At 36.8% G+C, this 13,965-nt stretch overlaps 1 protein-coding gene across 1 annotated transcript in view; it reads left to right on the forward strand.

The window, feature by feature from the left end:
* Nucleotides 1–8,691: 8,691 nt before the first annotated feature.
* The window catches only part of LOC105992189 (vomeronasal type-2 receptor 116-like), a 28,018-nt gene continuing 22,744 nt past the window's right edge, over nt 8,692–13,965 (forward strand). The window contains 1 exon segment of the mRNA XM_013025013.1: nt 8,692–8,804. Within this exon segment, the coding sequence (XP_012880467.1) occupies nt 8,692–8,804 (113 nt within the window).

A 13,965-nucleotide genomic window follows, 5' to 3' on the forward strand; every position in this document is an offset into this window, starting at 1 on the left:
TAATCTAGTTCTTCAAAACCCTGAACTTTTTTTGTTAGCTAATGGCCTGAACACTTACTGATGCAAATCTGTTTTTCTTCAGCCTCCAAACTCTGTCTTCAGTGAATGTTGGGGTCCTGGATTTAGCACTTCTCAAGATAAAAAGCTGACTCTTGCTTTAATTGTACCACTTGCCCAGATAATGAGATTGCTAATGACACAAGTAACTCTATGTCTTATAATTCTTCATCTCTCCCTAGTTTTTTCCAAACCAACTAAGGAAATGAAATAACTGTGTGTTAACATTACAGAATTCTCATCTTTCTCTATCTTACTAATGTAATTGTGATAACTGATGGTATTCCTAGTTGAAATATCAGTTCACAATTTTAAGTTACAAATTGTATTAATATTTTCTAGTTGATTTAAGGCCAAATTATCTCCAGGATTTGCCTCTTACCAATATCCATTAATATAGTTTTTAACTCAATACATAAATTAAACATGAGTCTTAATTAGGGGCGTGTTTATCTTAAAACTTATATTGTGTCCACACAGAAAACATGCATTTTCATGTCTTTATTTTGCAGAGCCCAGAATTAATCATGTCACACAGTAAGTGCTCTGAAACGTGCATTTGATTTAAGAAATGTGGATGAGTGTTGTACAAAGCATGACTATACAGAGTTAAATTATTTTCTCTGTTCCCATTGCTTCAAGGTGAGAAGAGACAAATATCATGAGATGATTTCAAGGTGTGCCACAAAGGCTATGTCAAAGAGACATATATCAAAGTATAAAGTGCCATTTAGTGTGTTTGATTGATTAATTAGAGGTAAGAGCCTCATGGGGACTTTGCTGCTTGAGCTGGATTCAAACCACCATCTTCAAATCTCAGCCTCCTGACTGGCTAACATTAAAGACATAAGCCACCTATGCCTGGCAGTTTTTGAATTTTTAGGCATACTAACGTCCTGTCTACAGACCATAATATTGCATAGTCCTCTAATACTTTTCATTAATATTTTCCTGTTCAAAAAGTTTCACCTTTTACTATGATTCTTAGAGATTGTTTTCTTCAATACTTGGCTAGTTCCACTAACCCATTTACTTTTGCAATAATCCTGAGACTCTTTTATGAGACCTTTCTCTATGTCTTTGTCTCTGTCTCTCTGTATTTGTCCCTCTCCATTTCCTTGTCTCTCCTTCAACTCTCTTTCTGCTTCCCTTATATGTCTTTAGTCTACTAGGACTGGCTTGTATACGCTACAAAAATGTACTTCAATTTAAGATTACATTGTATAGGATTTTTTTTACTTCTTTCAGAGAAAAATCTATGAAGCATAATACTTTGCTCCTTTATCACTAGAATATATTTAATTCAGTATTATTTAATCATTATTAAAATAATTCATAATAATTGGTATATATCAAATACTTTTTAAGATTTTTTATTTTAATGATACAGTATTTTGCATCCTGTTGAAACAGGAGAATGCTATGTGTCACATTTCAAAATTATTATTTGTTTAAAAAAAGTACTATTTTTTTCAAATAGGTTAATTTAGTTGGTTCTATACTACTTTTACAAAATCACATCAGTACTGAAAACTTATTGCATTCATATTGCAGACAAAACTGCAATCATTGCTTGTCTCTTCTAATGGTTATTTCATGTTTATTATATTTAGTTAAATTTATGTATGCATTCTGGTATTTGGGCTTGAAGTCAGTGCCTCTCCTGTTCTTTAGCTTTTTCACTCAGGTTTGCTCTGTCACTTGAGCCACAGTTCCAGTACTGGATTTTTGATAGTTGGAAATAAGTGTCTCATGAACTTTCCTGCCAACGCTAGCTTCAAACCTTGATTCTCAGAGCTTACAATCTTGAGTAACTAGGATTTTCTTCTCACATTTACCTTTCTAATAGATAAATGATGAGTGAAATACTGGTTAAATTAGAAAATACAACAATGTATTCCCCAAAAATGTATGCATGTTCTTTTTGGAGAGTTAATATTACTGGTAAAATACTGAATCCTTATTTTCTGATGTAGTCCATGAGGTTGCTGGGAGAGTATTTGATTTTAATTCTTTTGCATAGTATTTTGTGTTCCTCTCTAAAATCTTCTTAATTGGTTTTCACAAATTACACAACATGTTTTTCTCTTAAATGAAGGAATGAGAAGAATGTGCACATGGATCAAATGATGTGTTGAAGGATTGTGTATGAATGGCAGGCAGAGAGAGCATTAGTAGCACATAACATAAGTTCATGGATAACTATAGATAGAGGAACACAGGTAAGAAGAAGGTAACAAAGAAATCTAGCCATATATAGAGAGCTGGAAAAATAATTTCTTCCTTATGTGTTTGGGCCAAACATTTTTTAATCCAGTGAGATAACAAACTAAAGATTATCCCACAGTTCATTTAATATACATGTTCAAATGTCAGCCTTCCTAAAAAAATGTACATAGAATTCTAAAACTAAAGATGTGTAAAAGAATTGTATGATTAAAACTAGAACTTAGGAGTCAGAAAATGAAAAAGAACCTGGAGATGGAAAGGCTTCCATTGAGTTGAAAGTGGCTGTAATTCCAGGGGCTGGGAAGATGGCTCAGTGGTAGAGTGCTTACCTTGCAGGCATGAGGCCCTGGGTTTGATTCCTCAGCACCACATAAGCAGAAAAAGCCAGAAGTGGCGCTGTGGCTTAAGTGTTAGAGCACTAGCCTTGAGCTGAACAGCTGAGGGACAATGACCAGGCCCAGAATTCAGGGCCCACGACCGACCAAAAAAAAAAGTGGCTGTAATTTCAGAAGTACTCTATTGATTCAATCCTATATCACTGAAAATTCCAATGCATGTTTTTTCAATAGAAAAATTAACCCTAAACCATTTTCTAATGGCAAACAACTATAACTGTAGTTGAGAATGAATAGATTGTTGAATTAATCTGAGCAGGGCAAAAATGTTTATGGGACCTCTTACATGGCTAGGGTCTAACAATGTAAGAGGTGGAGATTGAGGGAATCAGTTCCAGTCTAGCCCTGTGTGGATGTTTAGTCTCAATAGTGGTGCATTCCTATAATCACAGTTATGGTGAGAATGTAGAAAAGGATTAAGATCCATTTGTTTGCAGAGACAGGAAGCAACAATTTGTAAACAAAATATACACAGAATGAACTGAGCATTGGTGGTTCATGACTATAAATCTAGATACTCAGGTACCTGAGATCTGAAGATTGCAGTTCAAAGCCAGCCAAGGCAAGAATGTCGGTGACGCTCTCATCTCCAATGGGTTGCCCCAAATGGTGCTGTGGTTCAAAGTGGTAGAACACTAACCTGGAGTACAAAAGCATTGGGATATGGCCCAAGTCCAGATTTGAAGCCACAGGGACTGTCACAAAAATTACAAAGATTAGAAGAGACATGAAATGATTTTGATGGGGTAACACTACCATTTAGACTTCTTTGTGCAAATACTCTAGTATACAATCTGGTCTCATATGTCTCATAGCAGAAGTGTTAAGAAAATGAATGCTTGAAGCCAAATAACTTTGAAGCAATCAATTGCCCAGCAGTATATATCACATAGGGTAAATACCTTAAAAACTTTCATTGGAGAAGTTGGATTGGTTTCAGAAAATGCTGAATCTCAGGAAGGTTGGTACAGCTCTGGAACATGTAATGAGGATTTTTTTATGTACAAATTCTTTGTACAGTATCAGCATCTAATATAAGTTCAGGTGCTAGAGCTGGCTATGACTCTCACTATTAACCTAATGTTAGAATTACTACTAGAAGGGTCACAATGGAAATAGTCTAGCAATTTCCCTTTTTGTGGAGCAAAACTTGAATCTCTCCATTGATTGGACATCAAAAGTTAGGGTGAAAATAACACTGATCATGGACTACATGCTGGACTCAGTGATGTAGCTAAATCTATCTCTGGCTTTTGATTCAGAACAAATACTGGGGCTGATGTTAGAGCAGCACGAGGCAACAAGGTGCTATATATTACTCTTACAATTCTTTCTAAAGACAAAGAAATGCTCATTCCATAAAATATCCAGTTTGCAACCTTCAAAGAGAAAATTCCATTGCCCTTTTTTTGTATTTCAGGGTTTTCTTACTCCTGGCACAAGGCCAGTGTTGAAGTATCTTCCCAGGGGTGCCCTAAACAGTCGATGTCCAGATATACTCTCCTTTTCAGCCCAGGGATGTGAACCATCAGGCTTAGCTTTGTTGGGCTCTTTGACCTCTACGGGCCAAGGGAAGGAGAGCATGGCATTCTAGGTCTGACCCAGATTTGCAGAGTTTCAGCTGAGGCAGGAGATGGTATATTGTAGCGATTCACAAATCTCTCAATGCTCATCCTGCTATGTCCCCAGAATACAAGTGATGGCACTTGAGGTACATAGGAGGCAACCCGAATCAAAAGAAGGACTATAAATTCCCTTCCTTATCACCGTATGGTTTTTGGGGATCAGAGACTGTTGCTGCCAGTTTAAAGAACATCACAACACAAGCTAAGCCCATCTGGCTGCCTAGGCATGGAAATTATGGGAAATCTAAATAGTGGTGCCAACCTCTTGGGAGGAAGCCAGAAACCAAGTGTTATTAGTAGATCTAGACTTTTCTAAATGTTCCATACCCTCCTCTCTCTGTCATGACGATGGTTTGCCACTGGGCTCAGCTCTGAGTGCATTATCAACTGGAGCTCAAAACATGTACCCTCATGTATCTTCCTCCTGTGGAAAGAGCCCCATACCTCAGCACTCTAGGGCACAATGCAAACGTAAGGTATATTAAGTAGGTAGGTTTCACATGCTATTCAGGCAGGAAAAGTTCATTTACCAAACTGCTGCCCCCACAGTGCATGGTGGAGAGGCATAGCTGAAAGGAGAGACCCACCCCCAGACCAGGACTTATCTAGGTTGGGACAGTAAAATGCAAGGCCAGGTGGGGGAAAGGTGTGGCCACATTAGATCTGAATCTGACCTCAGGCCTGGGACCCTTCTATGGTCAGATGGGAGGCATGACCAGAGGCAGTCCAGGATGTAACCTATCAGGAGGGTAGGTGACTGCTTTCAAGTATGCCAGTTACCTAGGTAACAGATACTGGGTGGAAACTTTGCCAGGAGGTAGGGAGGTGTCTGCACAGGGCCTGCATGGCCTGGAGCAGACCTCACAACAAATATCGCCATGCTGAAGAAAATTACCCAAACTCCAGACCAAAACAGACTGAGTTTGTGAGATGGTACTGTTATGTGAAGTTCAGACTGGAGTAGGGGAGAATTTTATTATGGCTAGAGTCCATGAGGATTTCACTCCTACTAAATCTATTTAGGAATTCTAGTGTTAATGACCAACTCTGGCCTGGGCCCCAGCAGAATTCAGGTTTTCCTGATCATAGTAGTAAACTATGCTTAGTGCCTCATGTAATGCTGTTGAAGTGTAGGTGGTTCATATCTATACATTGAATGAGGACAGTAAGCTGCTTCCCAGATAATCTGTGACTATGGTTTCTCTGTTGTAAACTGTCCTTGCTCTGTCTATATGTAGGTTAGCGATACTCCTTTCAGAGAGAAAGAGGTACCCTCTTAATACACAGGTTTTTTTTTGCCTCATGCCTCAGATAATTGAAGCTGGATCCAGAGAACATTGTGTTCAGAAGGAAGTAAATGATTCAAGAACATGCCACAGCCAGGGACTGACCACTTCACAGAAACAGCCTAATCCAGAATCTCTCTGGCCTCTGAGACAAGATGCTGGCAATAGACAATGAGGGTTCTGTTCTGAGCAATCCACTTCCCAGATTCTATTTCTTAGGCCTCACTTGCAGGTGAAAAATCTCCAGTCATTATAATTGTTATTTGAATTTGATCAGATGTTTCAGTTCCCGGTGGATGTTGGCAAACTACTGGTAGATGGACAGGAAGTATAGATTGAATGTTTTGAAGAATTCACTGACTTTAACATGTGAAGTGTAGTTACAGAACACCTTGTAAAATGCTCAACTCTGCCCATGTCACAATGACAACGTTATGCACCATGACATCCAAATCGCATCAGGGATGACATTGTATACATATAATGATTCTAAGGAGATGCTTATGATGCATCTGTTACTAAAACAACAGATAAAAATATTTCCTGTATTGATCATTGTGATAAGAAATGCATTGAGTTTTTGTTAGTGTATGTAGACAATTTGTAAACTATTTAATATGTATTAATTCTTAAAAACACTAAATGCATAAAGGCTTCACATTGCAATCTTCCATTTTGTGTCCTGGAAACAAATGGTGGCTGCAGGGAGACTTCTAGTCTATGAACAAGGCAGGAACACTGGCTGCAAAGACTCAACATGTGTACACACAAGGTCATCAAATGTGGTGATTAACTGTTTCCACTGATAGAGATTCTCCTTTATGAACACAATATTTCAGTATGCCCTAAATTGTGAATGTTCCTTGTTTTTCTCGGCTCCAGAAATTTAGGAGCTAAAATTTAAGATACAGTACTATATTACAGATTAAAAAACTGATCAAACATTTTGTTTAGGCAATAACCTCATGATTAAAACTCAAATAGTTCAGTAAATAAGAGCAAGAACTGACAAGTGGGATTACATCAAATTAAAACTTTCAGTACAACACATTAAAAAGGATTTAGTGTGAATAGATGGCCTACAAAATTGGCTAGCTAAATATCTGGCCTGTGATTATTAACCAGAATATTCAAAGAAATCATAAAACTAAACTCTTAAGGAATCAATTTGTCAAATAACACATTGGAAAATAACCTTAAAGATACTTGTCAAATACAGAATCTAAATGGATAATAAAATGCACAAAGAGATTTTCAGCATCCTTTGTATAAATGAAATGCAAAGCCAAAGAACATTGAATTTTGCCACACTCCATTGACAATTTCTATCATCAAGAACACAAATAACAAATGCTGGCAAAAATGAAATGAAAGGGAGCACTGACACAAAATTCATGGGAATGTCATTCCATGCAACCACTATGGAAATGTATGTAGTTTCTTCAAGAAACGATAAGTAGATTTGACATGTGAACCAATGCCACTACCTGTGAGACTGAGGTTCATTCCATGGATATATGGTCAGATATTAAAATACCTCTGGATAGCTAAGATATACTACCAAGAATTTTAAAAGTAAGGTCTAAAATTCTATATAAGGTAACATATATAAAAGTATAAAAGAAAAAGCCAGGCACCAGTGGGTTATGCCTGCAATCCTAGCTAATCAAGAAGCTGTGATCTGAGGATCGAAGTTCAAAGCCAGCTAGGGAAGGAAATTCTTTGAGATTCTTATCTCCAATAATCCACCACAAAACTGTAAGTGGTGCTGTGGCTCAAATGGTAGAGTGCTTGCCTTGTGCTGAAGAGCTGAGGGACAGCAGGCAGGTCCAGAGTTCAAACCCCACACCTGATCAGGAAAAAAAAAGACCTATTAAAGACCAGTGGAAGCTTTGAAAATCTTTATCCACGTACTATTTTAAAGTAAAGTATATATTTTAAAGATATTCTGCTTTGTTTATATGTGTATGGTGATCCACCACTGTGACTTGTGAGGAGTGTGTTCACTGCTCTGAAGTAACTCTGTTCTATAGTGCCATGGAGGTCTCTACATAGAATTTGGTTCTAATATCTTGTGACAAGTAGAAACATTATAGCTGGATTTGATACTGATATTGCTTGAGATAAAGAAGAAATTCCTCCACTACCACATATTCTCACACTAGTACATCATGAAAAATAATATAGTGATCTATGTTAGCAAGTTTATTAAAAATTGTCTGTGTGAAGGTTCAGAATGCAAATGTGAAGCTTAGTTTTGCGGTTGACCTTGATTCATGGAGACTACCTAACTGAGGATATATTTATAATATGTTGATCTTTGAATTTGTCAAAATATATGATGCAAATTCCACCCAGAGACCTTAATAAAATGCTTCTAATTTCAGCAGCAACATTGCTTCCTGGGAATATTTAAGTAGATGCAGTTGTGGAGGCCTGTGACCATGATATTTTAGAAATCTGCCTGGAACAACTGGCAATATTTTGTGGCTGCTATGGATATTTAATTTGTGAAATGACCCACAGGTGTGATGACCTAATAACTTAGATTCATATCCAGCTGGCATACATTTTTTCTGGCCATTTCACCATGCACCTGATTAGGCATCCTCTGATGCAATCCAGTTGCATCATCCCAAATGGCTTTCATTCTGAGAGTTTCTTGACACAGATGTTGCACCAAATATATCAAAGTTAATTTCATCCCTACGGCCTCACTATCTGTGGTCTTGGAGGAAATCATAGCACCTGGGATGAAGAAGGAGAATCTTCAAACATGTTTTCCAATTTATGTTGTCCTCCTAGATTCAAGGTCTCAGATGCAGAGCCCCAGGGAAGAGTTTTACCCATTCTAACTGGAGAAGTACAAGAGGTTTCCATGAAAGTTGGGCTACAGTACACAACTCTGTCAATAAAAAGATACATATGCACATATACAAAGATAATTGAACATATATTCTGGAAACTGTAGGACTCATTTCCAGCCAGGATTTCAGCTTGGCAGATGTGTCAGGGATGTGCCTTTTGACTTTCACAATCCTTCTCCAGCTTCCCCTTCTTGTTAGGTCCTCAGTTGGCACTACCTGCTTTTCTACAATGATGCAGAGAGCACACATGGATGGAGATATCATCATTGCTGGGTTTTTCCCTCTATACACATTGGGAACAGGTAGCAGTAATAGTGATGCTTCCATACATGAAGAGAACAATCTGTGAGTAACTCATCAATTTAATTCGCTTTACTTTTCTGTTCTCAGGTTAGACAAACGATGAGGAAACTCTGTCTTCTCTACTCTGCCACCATTCGTATTGAATCAGAAACAGCTCAGTTACATTATGTTATCTTCCATCTACTGTTGAGTAAATTTCTACCTGCTTGTGTAATCTGGTTTCCTTCCATATAGCTTCTCTTTCCAGGGCTGTAATTGCATTACTTTACTCCAGTATCTTCTGCCCCACAGCAGTAACTGCAGAGGATGAACTGAAGTATCTAGAAACAACCCAAGTCATTATCATAAGTTATGTACTAAAAAGGCTGCAGGCACGTGTTCTTCTGCACAGGCCAGTTGTCTCAGAACTTGTCTTTGGTAACATTTATATTTTGAGGACAATGAAAAAAATGTAGACTTCTGGCTCATTCTAGCACTAAATTGTCAAGAAACTAATATCTAAGGATAAATGTTTGAAGGCAGCTGGGCATGAAAATCTATGAGACATGTATCTCCATTTACTCAGTCAGACTGGAAATGGTGCTGTGGCTGAAATGGCAGAATGCTATCTGAAGCAAAAATGATCAAAGACAGTGTCTAGTATCTGATTTCAAGCCCTTGGTCTCTCTGTTCTCTCTCTCTCTCTCTCTCTCTGTTATTTTAGACAAATTATGTTTCAAAATAGGCACTGCACCATTATTTCATGTCACATATGCTCCATATTAACAAGCATTATCAAAGATCACTTATGGGAGAATTTTATCTGCCAAAGATGAGTTCTACTTTATGTGTGTACATGCATATCCTTGGCTATTGATCTCAAGCAGAGTCACTAATGAATGGCTATACACGAAGAGAAAAAAAATAGAAAAATGGCTACACAAACCTCCAAGTAACAAAGTAATTGGCTGTTGCATAATAGCTAATTTGATACTTACTTCAGGAGGAAATGTCATTGCCTCTATCATCTGCACTCCATTTCAAGTCCTAGTATAAGAAGTGAAACTGAGATAACTGTCCACAGACAAGAACAGAGATGGCATATAAGATAAATCTTATATATCACTACTAGGTTTGGTTATTTTTTTGTCTTTTGTGTTTGTCTAACTGCCTGGGCACTGTCGCTGAGCTTCTTTGCTCAATCTACTGCTCTAGCTCCTCAGTAAAAGCTCTACATCTGGCACTTTATGGTTTTTAAATAGAGATAAGAGGCTCACAGACATCCATGCCCAAGATGGCTTCAAAACATGATCCTCAGATCTCAACCCATTCTAACTTTGATTTTTATTGTTCTGATTTCTCATATGGTTTAACATTTTTCTGTATTGGTTTTCCATTTAAATTTTAATGTATCTGCTTATGTGTTGGTTTCTTAACTGGATTTTTCTACTAGTATTTAAATTTTTGGAACTATTTTACACTATGCTATTAATCACCTGTGAGATGAATAGGTAGAAGTAGTTTCAACCATTCATTTAGATGTCCCACTTTTTGATTTATTATGCTGAAACTTTTCAATTTCATGCAACCACAGCTACTTTTTTCTATTGTTGAGTAGAATTTAAGGACTTGCAAATAAGAAACCGTTTCTGTCACTTAGTCAACGTCAGAGCTAATTGTTATTATTTTATGACTGGTTTGAGTTCTATTAAAGTTATATTGTCCCCCATTTTTTCTAATACTTATAAAGTTTCAATCTCTTAATAACTGATCAACTTTTGAGTTATAAAAATACAGATTGAAGAAAAGGGTCAAATTTCAGTGTTTTTCAAATAGATAACCAGTTTCACATTGCCACACCTTTCTTAGGGTCCCATCTCTAGGCCAGGCATTTTTTTTTGTCAACTCCTCCAAGAATCGGTTATCTGTAGTTATTTACAACTATTTCTTGGCCTTATATTTCACTGATATACTGTCTGCTTTCAACACAAAAATTTTTCTGCTACTTGTATATTTAGTATAAGAGAAAGGTTGGTGTGGTGATACTTCAGTGTTTTTCTTGTGTCTTAAGATAGGTCTAGCTAATGGACAATTTCCTTTTCCATAAAATTTAGTCTTGATTCTGTTTGTGTGAAAGAAGTGATAGGAAATGGGATGGAGACTCTACTGAATCTGTAGATGTTTTCCAGTAATATGATTCTTTTCAGCATTATGATTCAGCTCATCCAGAATTCTGGGAGGTACGTGTTGATTTCTTCTGTGATTGCTCTTGATTTTTACTTCAGTCTTATCAACCATTTGTTTTTGTACAAGCTGCTTTTGATTCATTGCTCATTGCTACTGTGTTTTGAATTGCTATTTTTCTATTTGATTTCATTCCTTCTACTAATTTGGGGTTGCATTTCTAATTCCTTGAGCTACAGGGTAAGTTGTTCTTCCAGAACATGCTATCTTGATTTAAGCAAGGTTGTTAGATTCTTTCCTTCCTGGGCTTTCTAAAACTATAGATTTATTATAAGCTATTGTAATTTTCATTTGTTCTAAGGATAATTTTACTTCCTGTACTTAGTCTTAAAAACAGTTCACTTTATCAATTTTTTAATTACGTTGAATACTTTATTATTTAAATATTTTATAATTGTCAGAAAATAAATTCCTTTGATAATTCTTGTTTGGGCCTATTTTGCTCGTTAAATTCTAGCATTACTGTAATGATCATGATGTATGATTTTTTGGATAATATTTTTAATTCAATTGGCCAAAATTTTGTTGAGAAATTTTGCAACAATGCTCATCAAAGAAATGGGCCTATAGTTCTCTTTCTTTGATGAGTCCCTGTCTGGTTTTGTGATAAGGGTTCTGATGGAACCATAGAATGAATTCTGTAATGAACTTTCTTTTTCAATTTCATTGAAGAGTTGGAGGAGTATTGGTGTGAGCTCTGCTTTGAAGGCCTTGTAGAATTCCACTGTAAATCCATCTGGTCCTGGGCTTTCTTGGATGCGAGGTCTCTTATCGCTGTTTCTATTTCAGTGCTTGATATGGGCCTGTTACAATGGTTTAACTCATCTTGATTTAGTTTCGGCAAGTTGATATTTGCTAGGAAATGATCCATTTCTGCCAAGTTCTCAAACTTATTGGCATAAAGGTTTGAGAAGGATTCCCTTATAACATTCTGAATCTTGGTTCTTTCTGCGGTGATGTTTTCATTCTCATCTCTGAGTTTACTTATTTGGGTGTGTTCTCTTTTTATGATAAGACTTGGTAAGGGTCTGTCAATTTTGTTAATTTTTTCGAAGAAGCAATTCTTTGTTTTGATTCTTTCTTTGCTTTGGGGGGGTACTAATTCGTTTATTTCTGATTTAATTTTAATGGATTTGGGTTTATCTTGCTGCTCTTTTTCAAGGAGGTTCAGATGTCTCATCAAATTTTTGGTTTCAGATCTCTCCAATTTGTTGATGTAGGAACTCAGAGGTATAAACTTGCCTCTGAGTACTGCCTTTGCTGTGTCCCAGAGGAGATGGTAATTTGTGTGTTAATTTTTGTTGAATATCATGAACACTTGAATTTCCTTTCTAATCTCTTCCATGACCCACTGGTATTCAACATTGTGTTGTTCAGCCTCCATGTGTTACCGGACTTTCTTTGGTGGCTTTTGGTGTTGAGTTCTAATTTTATTCCCTTGTAGTCAGAGAGAATGCAAGGTATAACTTCAATGTTTCTGAATTTGTACAAGTTTGCTTTGTGACCTAAAATGTGGTCTATTTTGGAAAATGTTCCATGTGCTGCTAAGAAAAACTTGTATTCTGATGCTGCTGGATGATATATTCTTAGATGTCTGTTAAATCTATTTGATTTTTCCAGTTGTTTAGATCTTTGGTTTGTCTGTTGAATTTTTGCGAGTTGATCTATGTAGTGGGGATAGTGGTGTGTTAAAATCCACAACAATTAATGTCTTTGGATCTATGTGGCATTTGTGGGAAAGTAGTGTTTCTTGGATAAATTTGGGTGCTCCGTTGTTTGGTGAATACTTATTTATCATTGTAATATCCTCCTGAAGGAGAGATCCCCTAATTAGTATGTAGCCATCGTATTTATCTCTTCTCACTAATTTTCATTTGCCGTATTTTATCAGATATTAAGATTGGAACTCCCGCCTGTTTATGCAGGCCATTTGCTTGGTAGATTTTGTCCAGCCTTCACTTTCAAAATGTGTTTGTTTTTATGGACAAGGAGTGACTCCTGAAGGCAGCAGATAGAAATGTCTTGCTTTTCAATCCAACTAGAAAGTCTATGTTGCTTAATTGGAGAGTTCAGTCCGTTAATGTTGAGAGTTAGGACTGAGAGATGTTTGGGAGTTCCTGCCATGTTATCCACCATTAGGGGGCTTAGGGCAACTGGGTCCTTCCTATGGTTCTTGGATTCTCAGTTTGGGTGTGGTTTCTTCGCCTTTATTGTGGTCTTGTTGGTTTTCTATGTGTAGGACATCTTTAAGTATCTTGACATCTTTAAGTATCTTTTGTAGGGCTGGTTTGGTGGAGATATATTGTTTCAATTTTTTTTTGCTATGGGAAGGTTTTTATTTGACCTTTGGTTATGAAGTAGATTTTAGCTGGGTTCAGTATTCTTGGTTGATAGTTGTTTGTCTTTAGGGAATGGCATACATCATTCTTCTTGCTTTTTAAAGCTCTTCTTGCTTTAATTGTGTCTGCCTAGAAATCTGAGATGATTCTAATTGGTTTCCCATTTTACGTGATTGATCTTTTCTCTTTGGCAGCATTAATTATCTTTTCTTGGTCCTAATTTATCCTGTACGGATTGTAATGTGACAGTGGGATATTTTTGTTTTGGTCTATTTGTGGTTCTAATAGCTTCTTGTATCTGAATAGGCCTATCTTTTTGGATGTTTGGGAAGTCTCTGCTAGGATCCTGCTAAATAAATTTCCTAGATCATTAACTTCTGTCTCTAGTTGCTCCTCTACACCCATTATCCTCAGAGTAGGCCTTCTGATGGTGTCTTCCAAATGCTGAATAGATCTATCATATTTCTTGGATTTGTCTTGGATAGTTGTATGTTCTTTCTCCATAATATCTAGGTTGTGTTCAATCCCTGAGATTCGATCTTCTGCATGGTCAAACCTACTCTCAAGACTTTATACTTTGTTTTTTTATTTCTTTTCCTTCTAATTGGTCAGCTATAATGGTTTTAAATTCTTTGTTCGAG

Source organism: Dipodomys ordii, unplaced genomic scaffold (assembly GCF_000151885.1).
Source record: "Dipodomys ordii isolate 6190 unplaced genomic scaffold, Dord_2.0 Scaffold81, whole genome shotgun sequence".
Lineage (NCBI taxonomy): Eukaryota > Metazoa > Chordata > Mammalia > Rodentia > Heteromyidae > Dipodomys > Dipodomys ordii.